Below are 21,603 nucleotides of genomic sequence, written 5' to 3'. Positions count from 1 at the left end.
TTTTTTTCTGTCGAGGGTTTTAGGTCGTGTGCAACTACTATATTATTCGTAATCACGTTGTTAACCCTTTGTACTCGAGGAGCAACTCGTTTTAATGCCTCAATTTAAGTGTAAAAATCTTGTGTGAAAAGTGGATAGTAATTGTAATATTATTATTCAAAATAAAATAGTGATTCCGTTTCGTATTACCTGCTGTAAAAGACTACTTAATTGATTTTGTGATAAATCAGCTAAGATCTATTTTGCTATATCAAAGATCTTCGAGTGCAAAGGATTAAAATCAGTGAAATTTACAGTGCAATAATTGACAGGTTCCTTAGCAATTGCTGTAAGTGTAATAAGTCGAATGTTAGAATTTTTGGGCGAAGAATGCAATGCTTCAAAGATTCCTTGTGCTCATTTTTCTGTGAGATGAAAGACAGAGAGATATTGCAAGAATAAAATAAGAAACTGGAATAATGTATTTTTATTTTTCAATGCTTCGAAGGAAATAAATTTTATAGATGCGTTCAAGTGTTATACAATCTTGTCATTTGATTTGTTTTAATAGTTTATTTCCCCGGCATAACAGATAAGATTAGAAAATACTTTATATATAAAATGCAATGAGAGAAGTGAAGTGTCTCAAGGATTTTAAAGCCAATTTTATTCTTTAAATGAAATTACATGCTTTTTATAAATTTTTCACAAATCAATGCTTAAACAATAAAATATGAAAATGATTAATTGAAGTATATATAAAAGAATATATGGGAAAAATATATATAAGAAACATGGAAAGGGGTATCCAAGAACTACCCTGTAAAATAAAAATTAAAATACCTTTTAAACCAATTGTTTTTGAATACAAGTGTTTTAAATTTTTCAGAATAAAGAAAAGAAAAGCAGAAATATTACTTCTGTTTACTATTCAATATTATTTCTATTTACCAAACATTCTCATCACCATGTAAATCATTTACAAGACAAAGTGATTAATTCCATTCATTGAATTCTATTACATGCCAAAATGTTTGGCAGATGTTTAACTCTTTATACATAAAGTAAATTTCTATCTTTTGTTTCGTGGAGTTAATCGATAGAACAAATGAACGGCTTACATTATAAACAACCATTACCAATACGAACACCCTCTACACGACCGTTCCGAATCATTTCAACCTCCATCGTTGCTTCGTCTAACAAAAATCACAGTACTCGGTAACCTCGTTGGCACGCAATGCACCCTCTGTTCATAATAAGAGACGCGTTTCCATCTGCGGTAAAAAAGAAAAGCGGTCATCACACTCGCGTCCCTAGCCGACTTCAAATAGCGCGGGCCTCGCGAGAAGCGCGCCAAGTTCAAACGCGTTCACGGAACACGCCGATGCGGACACGATCGACGACCGCCGTGCAATTATTCCAGGAAGCGTTCTGTGCTTTCCTTTACGACAAACGGTAAAGCTTTTTCTTCCACGTGATCGAGTAGGCGAGACGAAATTCTTTGGTGCGTGGTTGTTGGATAAAAAATAGCCCGACGTCGCGTGGCATTGCGACGAATTCAGATGACTTCCTACAGCGAATTGCAATTTCTTCGAATCACGCGTCATCGCGAGTAGAATGTTTGACGATCGTTTAGACATTCGAGTCGATCGCTGATTAACTCTACTTTTTGAACTATTTTAAATTTTGACGAAGACGATTATTAAGTTTTTATTAAATTTTCGTATTTAAAATAAATTACTATATCTTATTTTGAGTTAATTGATTAGCTAAGTGAATGAGTTTTGGGATATTAAATATGCCTGTTTACATTTGGAAGTTATTCCTCGGCGTTGCCGAGGCCTGTGATCTCGATGGAAATAAATTTCAGGTCCGATTTTAATTTTGTCAGTCAAACGTCATTTCAAGGTTATGTTGTGTTACACATATATGAACGTGTTTTAACATTAGCTGAACGACGCAACAGACTCATGTGGAAATGAACCTGGATAATTTTAAAAATTACGAAGAAAATGTTCTTGGCACAAAAATATTTTTTCCAGGGGATTAGTCTTTTGCTTAACTGTAGAAATTTCGTACAAGATATTTTTTATATCGTTATAATTAAGGTAGATATTTAGAGAGCGAATTTTAGGCGTATCAATATCTTTAACCAACCTTTTTGTGTTATTACAGTTTAAGAAAATATTTAGATGGACTACCCCGTTTATATTATTACAATTCGGGGAAATATTTACATGGATTATCCCTTTAATATTATTATAATTAAAAAAAATATATTTAGATAATAATCTTAGTCTATCACCCTTTTCATATTATCATAATCCAGGAAAATTTTTAGGAGGACCATCCTTTTGATATTATTACAATTTAGAAAAATATTTAGATGAACCACCCCCTTTATATTATTACAATTTAAGAAAATATTTAAATGTACCACCCCTTTGATATTATTATAATTAAAAAAAAAGTATTTAGGTAATAATATGAATGTACCACCGTTTTCGTATTATTACAATCCAGAAAAATTTTTAAGACCACCCCTTTGATATTATTACAATTAAGAAAAATACTTAGCTACTTTCTAGGTGTACCATTCTTTCTTAAATATCATTTCAATTAAGAGAAATATTTAGATGGTGCTCTTCAGGTATACCACCCTATGTAAGTGCAAATTGAACTTTAGAATTTAGTCTGGTTTGGTCACGATGGTTTGTGGAAAAGGATTGTTTGATGTTCGACATTTAGAGTTAAGTCATTCCCTGAAAATCGAGAACCAAAATCGATAAATTCACGTAGACGATGGTGGACAGAGTGACGTGTTGTGGCTTCCAGTCGAATTTATCTAGATAGTTGAGGTTTTCTTTAGCGTGGTTTCGACGCGAAGGTGGTTTTCTCGTGTCAGACGAGGAAAGAATTTTGTGGTTTAATTGGACAGGACAGGACTGTCGACGTTTATAACGATTCGATGAAACATTGAAGACGAGGTCGAAAGTTATGATCAACGAGGAGAACATGGGATATTTTTTAAGTTATTAAGTGAATATAGTGTAGATACAAATGTTGGATCGAGTATGTGAGCTTGCATTTGGAAAAATTTTGTTCTCGTGTTACCTCCTTTTTGTTACTACATATATACATTTGGATTTTAACATGTCTGAGAATGTAATTGACTAAACATATGTGAATATCAAAAAGCAACTTCCAACTAAAATTTTTATTTTATTCTTTTAGTATTATTAGTATTATTAATATTATTTAGTATTATTTTATTTTTATTTTTATTGAACAATTAAATAATTATGCAATTTCCTTTAATATAACACAATTTTAAATGTTTGAAAAATATGTAACTGTGAAGAAATAAAATATTATAATAGTAATGTGAAAAAATATAGAAAGAAGATTTGTAAATGATATTGAATAATACTACGTAATTGTTAATAAAGACAAATATAAATATAACACAATGTTTAACTAACCCTCTAGTCTTGCATAACAAATATGTATAGAGAAAGGATGGAAGTTAAAGAAGATTCTATTATCTCCCTTATAAACGATATTAAATAATACCTATTATCAGCAGAGGTAAATATAAGTATTGTGAGATGTTCAAATTTTATAATCTCGCTCTATACAGACAAATACGTAAAACTATATATGCACAAAAAATATATAATATAAAATAAAGAATATCATATAGATCAAGTACCAGTATAGTGTATTTTTTTTAAAGAAAAAGAAAATTATTACTCCTCTTAAACGATATTAAATAATATAAATTGTGAATAGAGACAAACATGAATATTATATATATATATAAAGAAAATTATGTAGTGCAATAAATATCATAATTTGCTACAAAAAAATAAAAAAAAATAAAAAATAAAAATGAATAGGGATTGTATTATCTCTATCATAAACAGTATTAAATATTTTTTTTTTTTTTTAGTTTTTTTTTGGTCAATTATTCGATGTGGAATGATTTTTGGGTTTGTGAGGACTTTTTTGAGTTTTCTAGTAAATTGGTTGGTGTGGAATGTTCTTTGGGTTCCTAAAGATTTTTTCTTTTTAATTTTTTGGTGAATTGTTCGGCGTGGAATGATCTTTGGGCCTGTGAGGGTTTTTTTTTTTGAATTTTCTGATGAATTTGTGGGTATGGAATGTTCTCTGAAAATTTTTGAGAATTTTTCTTCTTGAATCTTCTGATGAATTAGTCGGTATGAATCTTTGGACTTGTGGGGGCTTTTTCTATGTTTTTCTGGTGAATGGGTCAGTGTGGAATGTTCTTTGGGTTTGCGAAGATTTATTTTCTTCAGCTTTGTGGTAAAATATTCGATGTCGGATGGTCCGTGGACCTGTGAGAAATTTTTATTTTATCTTTGTGGTCAAATATTCGGTGTGGAATGTTCTTTGGGTTCCTGAAGATTTTTTCTTAGTCTTCTGGTGAATTGTTTGATGTGGAATGTTCGGTATGGAATTTTCTTTAAGTTTCAAATACTTGTTTTTAATTTTCTAATCATTTTTTCGGTGTAAAATGTTCTTTGAACTCGTGAGTACTTTTCCTTTTGAGTTTTCTGGTAAATAATTCAATGTGGAATATTCTTTGGGTTTGTGAGGATTTTCTAAAATTATTTAACAATAGAATTACCAAAGTGTTCAAAACAACTTGCTTCGGACTTCTTATTTTTCCAGATGCATTATTGAAATTATGGTACTTTTACGAGTCCAAATCAGGAATAAGTACCTCGAGCGTTACCAAAGACGCAAATTTAGCATTAGAAGGTTACGTAAATGTTAGGGCAGGTCCCCGTTAACACGCAAAATTTATTAGAAAATGAAGCGAGACGAAGGTTGGATAATGGCAGCAACAATGACGTTTTAAGAAATATTACGGAAAATAATCCTCGAGGAGCAAGAAGATAAATAGCGTTTCAAGTGAAACTAAGCTATTCTACCATTATTCGTCACTTGGTTGAAACAGGAAAGCTAAAGAAAACGGACAAATGGCCTCCGCGTGAGTCAAGCGAAGAAAGAAAGAGAGAGTCATCTCGTTGCATCAAAGAAATAAAGACGGTGTCATTTTTAACAGGCGTATCACCACTTGTATCTGAAAATGGATGTTATATGATAATCGAAAACGTTTGAGACATTGATTTGATACGAATGAACAAGCAAAACACATGCCAAAACCATCGCCGCGGTTGAAGAAGATAATGGTACCTATCCAGTGGTCATTTGAGAGATTTATTTATCGCTGTTTCATGCAATCTGAAACTGCGATTATGATAGAAATATATTTAAAGGAAACAGAATATAATGTAAATAAATGGTAACAAATTTTGTTACACGATAACGCAAGGAATAGTATATAAAAAATGATACTGTGAAAATTTTTGGGATTAAGATACGAGATTTTATTTGATTTTCTATTTCTTTTTTCTTTCTTCTTTTTTTTTTTTTTTTTGTTTTAAATAGATGATTTGAAAGGAATAAATTGGAAATACAGGATTCTAAGAGTTTTCAAGTTCTGGAATTGGCGATTCTTATTTGAGAAAATTATGTTCTGTGTGGATATAACTTAGGAAATATTGTGATATTTTCTAGAATTTTCTAGCTTTTTGAATTTTTGGAATTTATAATTCCAAAATAAGTTCTACAAATATTTAAAATTTGTTATTCTTGAATTCTCAAAGTTTTAAATTCTGAGCTTCCTGATTTCCAAAATCTTGAATTTTCGAATCTTCTATGGTTGGAGCCTTTATAATAAAAATATTCCAGATTTTCATTATTTTTAATTCCCGAATTTTCGAATCTTTGTTATTCTTAATCCCTGAATTTTTGAATTCTTATTATTTTTAGTTTCTGAATTTTCGAATATTTATTGTTTTGAGTTTCTGAATTTTCGAACATTTATTATTCTTAATTCCCAAATTTTCGAATCTTTATTATTTTTAATTCCTGAATTTTCGAATCTTTATTATTTTTAATTCCTGAATTTTCGTATCTTTATTATTTTTCATTTCCGAATTTTCGAATTTTCTAAATTTCCCAAACCCAAACTTCTGCTCTCGCAAAGCACAAAAGCGATATTATTCTCCAATAAAAAAAATATCACAAATGTAATAAAAATTCTTCGATATACTTTTATTTTTCGAGAAATAAATTACCATTCGCCATTCGATATATTGTTCAACCTTCGATTTCGACTAAGAGGTGTGCAGCTATGAAAGTACACAAAAGCGATCGTTTAAATAGAACCATTCGTCTGGTTACCTTGTCAAAATCTGAGGAGAGTACTTGAAATAGAGGTTCTCTGACGAACGAGTAGGAGTGGTGAGAAAGGAGAGACGAAAATCTGTGGTCAGATTTATTCCGGCTGTTAACCTTCTTCTTTCTCTTAGGATACGTTCGACATGCGTTGCATTCGAAATCGATTTTATAATTCAGCGAGAATTCGTGGCGACGATTCGCCGGGAATTACGAAAAGAAATTTCTCAAAATTACAGAATTTCTCGAGATGCAAAACGAATATTAAAAAAACGCAAAAGTTACTTTGGAAATGCTGAAAGTAATACTCCCAAAAATCCGAGATTTTTATTATTATCGATCTCTCGTTTAAAAATAAAATTCTAACTTTAACTGACTGTACTTGTACTTTGTACAAGCAGTGTGTATTAATTATTTCAGGAGAATTTTGATAACTTGACTGATTGACTGACAAGTCGATTGTTTAAATATTTATCTCCATTGGACAAAAATTGTTTATTAAGAGTATACACAGGGTGTCCGAAAAATCGTGGCACAATAGGCAAGAGAGTGATTTCTCTCGCATAAAACTGACAAGGAGAGTGCAAGTCCTTCGATTTAGTCATAGGTTTAGTTGAAACTTTGCAGGTTTGTAGATTTAGTCATCCAGTTCAAGAAAATATATCATTATAAGGGCAACTACTCGATAGTTTTCGAGATATTTATGATTAAAGCTTTATTATTCTGACCATCTTTAGACGCCCATAGTATCACAAGTGCAAGATTTCTAAGCGCTTTTAGGCACCCACAGTAGTCACAGTATTCAAAGATTCTTTAAATATAGAGTCTTTAATCTTTTAAGTACAGTACACCACTACAGTACCTTCCGTGGAGAGCATTAATTTGAAGGGTACGCCATAATAGTGGCTTCCGTGGATATCATGATTTTGGATTATTATACCTTTCTTGCTTTATTTCTCATTTATTTCGCCTAAACCACATTTCTCACCATACTGTAAAACTGCAAATTTGTGCAGCGTGCAAAAAGAAAAAATGACATAAAGCGAAAATCGCGGTACTTGCGTTTAACTCTTTGGGGCACGGTGGGAATAAATGTGTCCCACCTTTTTGATGCACCGTAATGCATGGTGGGGCATTTTTAGTTCCACCTCGAAATATCGCGATAGCTGCATGAGCATAGGTTTATATTTCGTCTTATTTACGTAAAGCAGTTGGTAATACCTTCGACAAATGTTATAAATGCATTCGCTCGTGTTGGTAACATTCAACATGCCAGTACAGGTTCATCAATTCTTGCAAGCGAAAGGTTTATTGCGACAATCTTTTTTTCCTGGTTTTATGTTTTTACATCATGTGATTCCATTATTAGTAAAAATATACCAATTTTGCTTCATTTAAAACGCGATCAAATTTCTATACAACATGGGTCTATTTTTAAAACGCAATAAAATTTCTATGCAACATGGGTCTATTTTATCATCCGAAATCCAGTGCCGCAAAGAGTTAAAAGGTGAAATGTACACTCTTATACCAAAAAATGTTAATAGAAAATCGAGACAAAATCGAAGTAATATTTGCCGTTCATCGAACGTGACAAGTGCTACCGCGTCGTTTGCCAATTGTTTGACAGGGAATCGAGAAAGATTCGTGGCACTGAAACGGTTAAAACAGCAACATGTATATTCACGAAAGGAGCAAAAAGCCTTGTAAACTCACAAGTAACGACGACGTAAGTCGCGGGAGTGCGTTTCCAAGGGCAGAAGCAGATTCTCGCAGAGCCAATCCTTGCTGGCGACGTAAAAGCGATTGCTGGTGAGGAAAGTGAGCAAGTTGCACCCTCCTAGCCTAGCCTCGTTCAAAATGCTCGCGCCCGCCTCCCTCGCGTTCATCTTCCAGCATTATCGTCCCTTAACACTAGAACTACCTGCCTACAACGAGTAACTAAATATGACGTAGTCTTACCATCGAGGTAAATGACTATACAAGGTGTCCCTGAGAGGTAAGAAATACGAAGAAAATTATTCAAAATAAATTGAAAATTAATATATTTTGAAAATTATTCAAAATACCTTCGTTTCGTTTGGAGCTGTCAGTTCTCAAACATACTAACCTTCAAACGAAAAACAGTTATTATATTTTATATTCTTGACCTGTTTTTCTATGAACAATTACTTGGTACTCGATTGTGTACGTTTTTCGGGGACACCCTGTATATAATTACGTTTTTACCCGAATCGAAATCAATACCAATTCTCTGCACTGGAGGATCTTTTTATTATTGGGATTCAGCGACTCAAAGCTTCGAGAAAATTTGGTATAGTCATGGCGAAATGAAATCATTCAAAAATTAAGTTACAGAACTCCCTCAGGTAATTATTTAGTAAAGGAGAGCGGAGGTCTCACCGATTTCGAAATTTTAATTAATTTCACATTTAATTTTACATCTTACAAGGAGACTGCAAGGCCTTGGAGTCACCGATTTGCTTCAAATTTTGTAGGATTATTATATTTATTATATACAATTTTTTTTTTTATATTTGTATTAGACAATTATATACATATAATAGTTATATTATTATAATTATATGTTATATATAATTATTTGTGGTGAAGGTGAAAATTAAACCTACGACAAATCTCCAGTTGCAAATATCTTAAAAATTATTGAGTAATGGCACCTATAATCATATACCTTCACCATCAGGAGAACTAAATTTACCCTAAAAAATTTGAATCAAATCGGTGACTCGAAAGCCTTGTAGTCTCCTTGTTAGTTGCCGAGATTTTTCCTCAAAAAGATCGCTGATATTACACTGAATTCTGTCTATATGTACGTATCTGTGACTCTGTATGTGTCCTTATTTCTTGTTTCTACAAATAACAACACGACGACCAACGTCGAATAGTATACACATATGTGTCAAGAAAATTGAAATTAAATGCGTGAATAAAAGAACCTAACCAGAATCTAATCCATTAAATTAGTTGCTAGACAGGATAGTTATGCCTAAATAAATTTTAGGTTAGATTTCTTCATTCAAATCGTCTCAGTCGAGTTTTTAAGTACACCCGTTATACGCGTCCGGCCCCCTCGATGCGTTTATAGAAACCATAAACAATCGGGGACTCAACGCTCACACATACGCTGCCACAGGCACGTAGCTATGGGCAATATTCGTTGTAGTAGTAGAAATAGTTCTTTGCAAAAATCTCGGAAACCGAGGCCGAGCGGTAGTTATATATATAGGAAAAAATTATTCAAAATGACGATTTCTACAGTATATTCAAAAATCGTCGAAAACGGTTAGACCCCCTCTTTTCTAAATAATTACCTGCCCTTATTTCAATATTTCCTGTGTAATTATATTATTAACCCTTTGCATTTGAGAGACTACCCTCAGTCGCCATTTAATAAAATTCCAAAGGCAGATATTTATCAAAATAATTTATACACAATTTCGTATTTATTATTTTAAAAAATATCGACGATTTCGGAATAGAAAATTCTTGAATTGCAATTTTTCTGTAACCACGAAATCGTAGGGTACAAAGAATATTCATTCGTATAAATGGTAACCGAGATTCACCCCTTGAGTGAAAAGGGTTAATATTTCGAATTTTTCTACTCGGCCCCCACAACAGAGGATCGTCCTTCGAGTGCAAATTCGTCAAAAACTACATATTTTCGGACATTGAAAAATTTCAAAGACCCCGTTACCACCCCTTTCGGTAGTCCTAGTGTTAACTTAGCTTCGACTCACCCCCGCGAGTCGCTCGAATCTCCTCTCGCGATCTCAACGCGATCTCTGGCAGATTTTCAACTGCACCATTTCACCGCCAATTTCTCCTCTTTCGACACCATCCTCCTCCCGTGGCGAATATTTCTCTTTTTTCCGTCCCTCGCGCCTCGTCTTAATGGATCCGCGCGCTCGCCGGCGTTTTCACCTTCGAAGAATCCAAGCATCGGAGAGAGCTCGTGGAATAGCCACACGGGATTGATAGCACGAGTGTCCGAAACTCGGTTGGATCCTGAAAGGTCCGCGATTCTGGGGTTCGGCTGCGTTTCTCTTCGAACGCGAGGAAAATATTTTCATCCGTTTCGTTGCCAGAATGTTAATGTCGCAGTTGGCTTTTCTTGAGAAATATCACTTTCACTTTTGTCTTCCAATGTTCTTGCTGCCAATGATCTGTCATTCACTGATAAATCAGTGAATTTCTTTGTTATTTCTTGGTTGTTTCGGTATTTGGACTCGGGGTACAGGGAGTTTGGGTAGACTGTGTGACTGAAATTTTCTGTGAATTTGTGCGTAGTAGATTTGGCGAAATTTTTAGAGATTTTTATGAAACGTGGAATAAATATGAAGTTATAAAAGTTATTTTATCAGGTGTGAAATTTGTATAGACTCTGTATAGATAGGGTGCTGGGTGTGTACTTTGACAAGTAGAAAATCGGTATATTATAAATTTTAGTGCGATAGAAGGTTGTTTATAAATTTTGTATGGTTAGTATGTATTGTTAAATTTGCTGTATAGAAAATTTACGTGGATTCTATACACAATGGAATCTTTTTTAATTTTCATGTATGGGAGATTTGTACAGAGTCTATGTAACAGCAATTTTGAATAAATGTTCACAGAGAAAATTTATATATAAGTCTCTCTAAATAATTCTCTAAATAATTAGAGAAGTCTCTAAATAATACAACTTTTTTGTAAATCCTAGTGTGTAGAAAATATAGATAGAATCTTTTACATAGTTCGGTGCACATAAAATGTATATAAATTCTATGTAACTAGAATTTTTTATAAAATTTGATATACACAATAACTGCATAAACTTTATATAGATTATATGTAGTTACGATCTTTTAGACATATACAATTTATATATAGACGGTGATTCAAATTTTCCATAAACATTGATACATAGAGAATGTATGTGAACCATGTGTAATTAGAATTTTATATAAACTTTGATATATACCAAATATATATATGCCTCTCAGACAGAATATTTTCTAAACCTTGATACATAAAAATACTAATATAAACTATATAGTTAAAATTTATGTAATTTTATATATAATAGTTTGTACTTTCTCTAATCTGATACACCAAAAATTTATATAAACCTGCAGTCATTTATATACTATAATTTGTATAAAATTAATATTTCTAATCTTCTATACACTGATACCCAAAAATTCAAACACAATATATAGAAAATTGATATAAATTCTATACACTAACATACAGTCATCTATATAATTTAATTACATAAAATTTATATTTCATATCTTCCATATATTAGTACCTACAAAATTCAAACACGATACATAAAATATCTATATAAATTCTACGAAGTTCGAATCTTTTTTAACTTTTCATACATCAAAAATTTATATAAACATACAGTCATTTATAAACTTCAATGTACATAATATACATATATTTCTACTCTCCTATACCCTTTGGTATCCAAAAAATTCCTATTTAAAATTAGAATCTCATAATCTGAAGTATCTATTTAGACACACAGAAAATTCCCACAATCTCTGTATAATAACTTACAGTCATATATGTACTTTAATATAGATAAAATATATATTTCTACTGTCTTATTCCCTTTGGTACCCAAAAAATCCAAGCACCCTATTTCAAATCAGAATCTCATAATCTCAAATATCTATTTAGACACACAGAAAATTCTCACAATTTCTGTATAATAATTTACAGTCACTTATGTATTTTAATGCATATAAAATATATATTTCTACTATATTATACTCTTTGGTACCCAGAAAATCCAAACACCCTATTTCAAATCAGAATCTCATAATCTCAAATATCTATTTAGACACACAGATAATTCCCACAATCTCTTTATAATAATTTACAGTCACTTATGTATTTTAATGCATATAAAATATACATTTCTACTATACTATACTCTTTGGTACCCAGAAAATCCAAACACCCTATTTAAAATCAAAATCTCATAATCTCACGTATCTATTTAGACACAGAAAATTCCCACAATCTCTGTATAATAATTAACAGTCACTTATGTATTTTAATGCACATAAAATATATATTTCTACTATACTATACTCTTTGGTACCCAGAAAATCCAAACACCCTATTTAAAATCAGAATCTCATAATCTCACGTATCTATTTAGACACAGAAAATTCCCACAATCTCTGTATAATAATTTACAGTCACTTATGTATTTTAATGCACATAAAATATATATTTCTACTCTCCTATACCCTTTGGTACCCAAAAAATCCAAACACCCTACTTAAACTCAGAATTTTCTCAGAATTTTCTTATTTATCTACTTACACAGACAATAAATTCCCATAATCTATGTATAATTATAATTTCTCGGGAAAAAGTGTCGAGCAATGGCAACAATGAAATCACGAAATATTCCCAACAGTCGTAACCACTGTACGTGATACCATTAATTTCCTCGATGATTTCTTGTTTACATCATTTCGCTTTCCACGTTCGGTCGATTTATCACCGACGACTTCTTTAGGTCATCGATCGATCCTCCGGGACTTTCTACTCGATTCCGTTCCCCGATAAATCTCGAACCTGCGCAAGACACTTTTACGAGTAACGGCTATCAAATAAATCAATCTTTATACCGTTCGACTCGTCGTGTTGAACGTCGTTTGCCGCGACGTTCCCGCCGCTTTTGTTTTGATCTTCGAGCCAATCGTCGCATCGACTTTCTTCAACAAACGTTCTTCCAACTAGCCACTTCTATTCGACACGGTCCGACGATACCCTATTCCACTCGCCCGATCAATCGGGGCTTTATTCCCGAGGGAATCGGCTCGAAACGCGAAGCACCTCGAATACCGATTTCCTTCCGAGTATCCGTTCGACTCGATAAGATTCCAGCACGTTTCGTTCGGCTCCGAGCTTATCTTATCGTTCGGGTAAAATTTCGAATTTTTCTTTTAATACCCCGATTAAACTTCCACCATCCATCCATTATCGAACGTGGCCACTTCTGTCGTTAAATGCTGCTGCACTGGACTGAGCGACCACTTCTGCTGCACGTGTGCTGTCCTGGTATCGGTGAATTTTTATTTCATAATGGCGACGAGTTGCTTCTATTATTTATCATCGTCTAAAAATGTCGACACCTCTTTCGGTATTCCATATAATTTTGGATCGGAGAATTCTATCGTAGAATTATTTTCAAGGGTTGCACAAGTACCGAATTGACAGTGAAATTATTTTCAATGCTTGCAAAAATGTTGAATTTATAGTAAAATTATTTTTAAAAATTGCTAAGGTACTGAATTTCTAGTAAAATTATCTTCAGTGCTAGCAAAAGTACCTAATTAATAGCAAAATTATTTTTAGAAATTGCACGAATTCTAAATTCATAGCAAAATTATTTCAAGTATCGTACAGCTACTGAACTTACAGTAAAATTATTTTCAGATATTGCACAAATTTTTAAACTTATTATAAAATTATCTTGCACGATTCAGTGTCTCTTAACCCCGTCCAATTACTCTCAACGATATTTATTCAGTGACTATTCTCGAATTCTTCATCTCATCCACGATTTCCATTTAATTACTTTCGATGCTCGTATATTTTTGAAATAATGGAATGAATCATAAACTTATCTTCGAGTGTTGCACAATTCAGAGTCTTCTGTAGATGCACACAACACCCAATTACCTCCAACGAAATCCACGAATCCACATATCATTCCTTCCCTTTATCCAGCCCTCAGTATTCCATTCTGAAATCCTGAAACTCAGTTCACCCACGATTTCCACTCAACAATGAGGATACCCTAACATCCCTCTAACAACCCTCTGGTATAGCCACTTTCAAAACCGCAGTTCAAACGAGCCATTCACAAAACCACACCGATTACCTCTACAATTTTTAATTCTTCCAATCCCACCTCGATATTCGATTCTCTATATTTATTCGATAAATTTGCATCTTTCGTTTCGTGGAGTTAATCGGCTCGTCAGAAGCGCCGGATATCAAACGACTGATAGACTCGTTTCCAACTCTTAGCACAGAGTCTCCCAATGATACACGCACTTACACCCAACGACACCCATGTGTTACACCTCCGTATCTATCCGTCGATCACGAAATGCCAACACGAGGAACGTGTATCCTATACATCACAACTACTCCTCGTGGCTCTTCCTCGCGGGGTACACTTCCATCAAGCGCGAAGACAACGACGAAACGACGTGTCAACCGCGTTAGCTAACCGCGGAAAGGCAGCTCGTTGCAACAGATAGCGTATCGCCTGATAACGTCCCCACCAGCCAGCGAGTAGCGCGCGGGACAAGCCGGAGGACCGATAAAGCGTTTTATTGCCGGCAGCGCAATCAGCCGGGCAATCTGCGATCGTCCGATTCGGATGCTTCCTCGCAGCTGCGACGCCCCTTCTAACCATCAACGCTGCCGCGACACCTTTTACTCTCCATGGAATTCCAGTTTCGAGGAAACTGCCCGATTAAAAGAGAGGGCACAGCACGTCCTCGCGAGCTTGCACAACCCGTTCCGTTTCACGCCGAATCGCTGTCGAAATCTAGTCTAGTAGAGAAGGCAGTAGGGATTTTGACGAGTCGTGGATGATGATTGACGAGATTTCTAGAGTTTCGAGGTAGGATGTTAGGGGTTGCTGGTGGTACGCGGAAGTACCAAAATGGCGGATCGCGGGGGATTGGGTGTCACTGGATCTTGGATATTTTCGAGATTCTTTGAAATTTTTGACATTTCTGATATTTTTGGGAGTCTCTGATGATTTTTGGGATTGCATGTTACGGGATCCTGGATAGCTTCGGGATTCTCTGAGATTTTTGGGATATCGGATATTTTGAGAACTTCGGATATTTTTGGGAATCTCGAACATATTGGAGATTTCGGGTGTTTTGGGGATTCCCTGATAGTTTTGGGATTTGCGATATTTTTGGGAATCTCTAATGTTTACTGGATCTTGGATATTTTGGAGAATCTCTAACATTTTTGCAATCTCCGGTATTTCCGAATTCTCTGATATTTTTAGGACTTCGGGTGTTTTCGGAATTCCCTGATATTTTTGGGATTTCAGATGTTTTCGGGGTTCCCTAATATTTTGGGGAATTTCTAACGTTTTTGAGACCTCGGATGTTTTCGGGATCACCTGATAATTTTGGGATTTCGAATATTTGGGGGAATCTCTAATGTATTTTGGATCTTGGATATTTTGGAGAACCTCTAATATTTTTGCGATCTCGGGTATTACCGGGTTTTCTGATATTTTGGGGAATCTCTAATGTTTTTGAAACCTCGAGTGTTTTCGGAATTCCCTGATATTTTGGAGAAACTCTAATATTTTTGAGATCTCGGATATTTCCGGGATTCCCTGATAGTTTTGGGAATCTCTAATATTTTGGAGAACCTTTAACATTCTTGGGATCTCGTGTATTTTCGGGAACCCTGGACATTTTCAAGATCTCGTCTCGTTTCGATCTCACATTTCCGAAATCTCGCAAAGACCTAGTACTAATGTAAAATCTGTCAATGAAAATATATCTTTTAAAATCGATTATATTATACCATCAATTTTGCAACATTCGTAGTACAATTACGTTAATGAATTCAAGCTCTGGACGTACCAATAATTATCTAAATATTATAAATTCTGAACCTTAACTGTAGGTATAGTCCAGAAGATCATGTTCTAGATCATTTGAAGAACCTTCTTAGTCAAAAAGAGTCATAAACATGGATTGTATATTTATATATATTGTACATTGAAGGGTAATAATGGATAATTTCTAACAGACAGCGATTACCAAAATAATTATTATAATGGCATATTGCAGTGAACGATGGATCTTGTCTTTACTACTGCTTTCAGAAAATATTTTGCCTCTAATAATATTTCTGGCCTCTGTTCACGATTATTTTTAAGTCGTTTATAGAAGTAATATTCGAACGTATACTTTGTTGACCTGACAAGCAAACATTCATAATGACGTGAGTCAGTCCAATATTATTTTCGTTTAAAATGCTTTTTCTGTTTATTATTATAAAGTACTAGACATATATTTTGAACTTGAAATATATCATGAGAAAATGTAAATTTATATCACAGTCGATTATGAAATAATATATGAGCCGTTCATTGCACAAATCGATTAACTCCACTTTTTGAAAAATCTTAAATTTAAGTGTCAAGGCACTTAAACATAACCTTTTATATTTAAGATTTTTCAAAAAGTGTAATTAATCGATTTGTGCAGTGAACGACTCATATATATTTCTTTATTATATTTAATATATTTCTTACTATATCTTAATATATTTCTTTTGACGTCTGCAAAATATAACTCTGAAACTTTTTCAATTTTGACTTTCAAATATACCATTATCATTATTCAGTACTTACAGAATTTTTTTTTTTTGGTCAACTGCAATGGTATATTTTTTATGACAGGCGTAAAATAAGGTTTACAGGTCGTATGAATATGTAATCGGTTAACGTTTTCGCTCATTCATTGCTTTTTATTCTAATGTATGTCGCCTTTCGTCTCTCATTGGGTCACGTTTTTATAATTAACCAATGAAGTGTCTCTGTTAATCACTGCAGAGACCTTGTATTTTCCTCATTAATTTAACATTTCACGTTTCGTATTTTCATTGTTCGTTTCGAATTAAGCAGAAGATTAAACCTTTCCACTCGTATGTCACCGTATAGTCGCCATTTTATTATTACACATATATTAACCCTCTGCACTCGACGATTTTTTGGCTAGAGAAGAGTAGAAATTCAAAAATTCTCTACTAAAAAAAACTGACGATACCTTTTTGAGCAGTAAATAAAGAATTGTAGAATTATTTGATTTCGATACCTCGTACACCATTTATATTACATTAAATTTGATATATTATAGGATGGCGAATACTGGTCTTGAGACACCGAAAATTCACGAAAGAACAAGAACACAATAACAGAAACTCAAAACTCGTAAACTGATTTAACTTAGGAAAAGAACATCAAGATAACGAAATGAAAACACACAAGGACGCACTCTTTTAACACGTTGACTGCCATGGGGGTCACCGGTGGCCGGCATTCGACTTTGCTACAGCGCCGTGGGGGCCACCGGTGATCAGCGATGCGGCCATTAGTAAAAATACATAATTAGAGTAAACATCGATACTGATAAATGTTTAAATAGTACCATTGTTACTATAATGGTTCGAAGAAATTAATGCCATACAGAACATGCAAAAATAATTTTATTTATACAAAGAAAAGGTGAACCAAAACAGTCGGCACAATATGTCGCCACTTTTTTAGTGCAATTCTTTGCTCTCATTCTTCCTAGCTTATTTGAATTAGTTTCATAGCGCACTTTGCAAAATCGCCTTACATTTCGCACACTTCCAGGTTTCTTTTTAAATTGGTGGCGACGTCTTATCTGTACCTAATTGCTCGATGAAATGCAATCTTCGTCATCAGGACATTTCACTAAATACATCGCTAACTTCATCCTAAAATCGGTAATTGAAATATTTTTTCGAGTTGCTTTTTAAACAATTGATAATGGCAAAAATGGTCTACAGCGCCGCGGGGGTCACCGGTGACCCCCACCACGAAAAATACATTAAACGCGATTATACAACTCACCTTATCTGTTGTAAATAATATTTCAACATAATATGCATCGCATAATAAAATATTCATGTTGGCACCATGGGCAAACCACGTAAAATGCGCGTGGCAGTCAACGTGTTAAAACTCTTTTTCCAACACCAAGCGACTCACGTTTGTGCTGGTCACAACCGATTTCTAAGGACTCTGTTTTGCTTGTCAAGGACCACGCTTTTATGCTTTCCTTAACCTACGCTTCACCTCTCCGTAGAGGAGTCGCGCAACTTAATTTTGTTATATAGAATAACTTTTCGATTTGCTTCTAGACGATATCGATCGGTTTACAATTTGTTTTTGTTGGCAATACCCGATTCGCGATTTCTTTTGGTATCCTACATTATTAATTAATATCGATCTTTCAAATTTTATGAAACGGTGACTGAAGCTCATCTCTCCAGTGCAAAGAGTTAAATTTGGCTATTTTTCTAATTTTTTCTACCGGATCGAGAAATTAAATTGTAATATGTTCTCATGAAAAATTTCGTTTTCGTTTCGATCGAATATGAGAAAAAATTGCGAGTTGATTGGTAGCCTTCTCAAATATAAATACGAGTGCAAGGGGTTAACATTCGTGACGAAGTAGCTGTTATGGTAGCGGTAGGTTTCTATATTCGTTTTGCAGCTACATTGAACTGTTCCAGAAAATATTGCATAATGCTGATCGGTATTTCAAGTCATTTTTAAGCAGTTTATCGAAGTGAAATGTATGCGTGTGTTTTATTGATATGGCGTTTGAAAGTTTATTCCAGACCGATTACGATAGTATATCTCCCGGTTCTTTCATTTTCGCTTGTTTGTTTCGTCTTAATAACTTGATGTCATGGTAATAAACACGCGAAATAAAATAAGAATAAAGAAGTAAAATAAAGTGCAGTGAAATTCTACAAGATTTTCGTAATTACGTATTAATCTTCATAATTAATCGGCTATACTGAAGCTATGCTAATATATAATATGATAGCTATACTAATTAATCAGCTATATATTAAAATAAAATATTGAAATAAAACATCTATTTTCTACGTATATGATCTTAAATTATCTATCAACAAATTAGTTACATATATCAAAATGTTAAAAATAAAATTACCAAAATTATACTATATATTGCTTGGACTACATAGAAATATAATAAATTAAATTTTAAAGGAACGACATACAAATAATCTATATACCATATGTCCCAAATTTCCTGATATCAAAAAATATTATTCTATGATAACTATAAATATCTAAACTAATTAATTTAAATAGAAGTTAAGAAAATTGTATTACTATTTACATCACTGTACCTTTTATTTTAATTCAATGCAGATGGATCATATTTTCCAGCACGATGCAAGTAAATTTGGTTGTTCCAAAGTGTACGTGCGATAATGTTTAATCGAGAAACACTCATGCTAAACACACGTGCTAAACGCACCGATGGCTTTTCTATCACTAAACCTATAGATAAAACACGTTTAGCCATTATTGCTAAAATGATACCGTGTCCGATCACTCATAGGACAAGGCAATTTCGTCATTCGTGCAAACACACGCACGAAGAATATATTTACTGTACACTTACTGAGAAACACCATGTGCACTTTTAAATTTCCAGTTCTTATTAAATGTTATGTAACCCTAGTTATCTATGTATGTATAAAAATGTTTTATCAGCTGATACCTATACATTCATTTCGCGTTAACCGTCGTTTAAGTAAATTACAAATTTTCCAAATATTTATAAAAATGATTTTAAATTCGTCGCGCATATTTTACAATTAATATTTTCGTTATAAATATCCGAATAATAAAGACTTTTCCATCTACGGAAGGATAGAAACGAGAAATACTGTAGTCGTTTCTTTGTTACTTCTTTCAAGATGGCGATGGATGTCTCTATGAAGGAAATTTACATTTAAACGTAGAGCGGGAATTTCAAAAACATGTAATTTTCATCTGTTTCGCTTGCTTACGAAAACAATGCAAGATTTGCATTTTAAAAGGAAAATGATTGAACGTGTGACTCACCTTTCCGTTGGCCCCGTTGAGTAACTGGAGGATTCTTCGCCTGATTCAACGCTGTTGAAAGAGGTACAGTTCATCTTCCTTTCTTCCCACTGCGACCGAACTTCGTCTTGTACTCGTCGTTTTAGTTCCTCTACTCTTCGTCTTTCTTCGGAGATTACTTGGCTGCCTGCAACAACGCGAAGTATGTCGATTTTTAATAAAAATAAATCATTCGGTTAGTTACATTGAAGTTTAATAATAAATTATTAATGACTGCTTAATAATAATAATACGAAGCGTTTTGATTCTTATTTAAAAGAGACAGAGATCAATATATAATTAGATGTATTATTTTTATATAGGGTGAAGAAAAGAAAATTTATGTATATATATTATTTATATATACTTACTATATTATGCAGTATTTTAGATTACATTACTTTGGATTTAAATATTTGCTATGAAATTTTGTTTTATCCTACTAACAAGATAAGTATTTTAACCCCTTATACTACAATAACGAGTCTAACTCGTTGTGAGATGTTCATGCTAAACCCCATAAATATGAATTACATTCGTATTAGAAATTTCGCATTACAAACTTGTATAAATTCTAAAGATTTTAAATAAAGTAGCTACACAGTGTCTAATTAAAATGAAATAATTCTATAACGCAAAGTTTGTCATAATTAAATCATAGTGCAAGGGGTTAATTCTTTTAAAATGTCAGAATTGTCCAAGAGATACTAGAACAATTTTATGTAACTATACAATATACCATTTGAAATTAAATAATTTTTTTTTTTATATCAGTAACCATAATAAATAAGGAAAATATTTTAATTCTATTGTTACATTGAAATTGATCAAAAAGTAATAGGACTATGACAATTTAAAATGAAAATAAGTATATACTTCCTATGAATAGAATAAAAAAAGTTCAAAAGTGTTAGAAATCTAGTGATCCGCTTGATATTAAAAATTTTATCATCAGTATTTTCTAAAATTAATTTATAAACATTACAAGGAAAATAAAATATTTTAACTAGTACAGTACATAGAGATAGAAGACAACTATATAATATTTATTTAACACATTAACATAAAAATCTCTGATAATATATACCTTGTTTCGCTAAATGAAGCTGTCGATTTCTCTCAATTTCCTTGAGGGATTCTATAGTCTTCCTTCCCAAGCTGCCCTGATTGTTTACAATGGGAGAGTCAGTGGTGACCCTGGAGATCCTGTCGAAGTCTTCCCTGCTCGGAGATCGTTTCTCGTCGCTGTTCTCGCAAGAATTTTGCGCCAACTTTGTCAGTTCATCGTTGATCGCTCTAACTCGGTTTCGACCCTATAGCGATAAGATAAACACGATCATACAATAATCAGGAAAATGGCAAATATTAAATATCAAATACAGACTATATATGATCTATATTCGAAATTTACTAACTTCTTCCAACCGTTTCAAATGCGTCAACTTCTGTCTTTCGAGGCTTCTTGCATCTTTAGTCGCAGTGCTTTTCGCTTCAGATCTCTGAGATTCCAAGTGGCTCAACCGAGCCTTCCTGGTTTCTATCTTGGTCGTCAGTTCACTTAAGTATCTGGAACAAGTATTTAGATTGTAAAATTTACGTTGAACATT

General features: G+C 33.3%; 1 protein-coding gene across 1 annotated transcript in view; it reads right to left on the bottom strand.

Annotated features, from left to right (window-relative positions):
• The window catches only part of LOC108552094 (pleckstrin homology-like domain family B member 2), a 125,472-nt gene that overhangs the window by 25,927 nt on the left and 77,942 nt on the right, over positions 1-21,603 (bottom strand). Inside the window, exon 9 of the mRNA XM_017906498.1 lies at positions 19,979-20,144. Within this exon, the coding sequence (XP_017761987.1) occupies positions 19,979-20,144 (166 nt within the window). The remainder of the gene's footprint in view (positions 1-19,978; positions 20,145-21,603) is intronic.

The sequence above is a fragment of the Eufriesea mexicana genome, unplaced genomic scaffold (assembly GCF_001483705.2).
Source record: "Eufriesea mexicana isolate 0111107269 unplaced genomic scaffold, ASM148370v2 scaffold4744748577, whole genome shotgun sequence".
Classification (NCBI taxonomy): domain Eukaryota; kingdom Metazoa; phylum Arthropoda; class Insecta; order Hymenoptera; family Apidae; genus Eufriesea; species Eufriesea mexicana.
The sequence above is the reverse complement of the archived record's forward strand: the minus strand, read 5'-3'. Positions and strand labels throughout refer to the sequence as shown.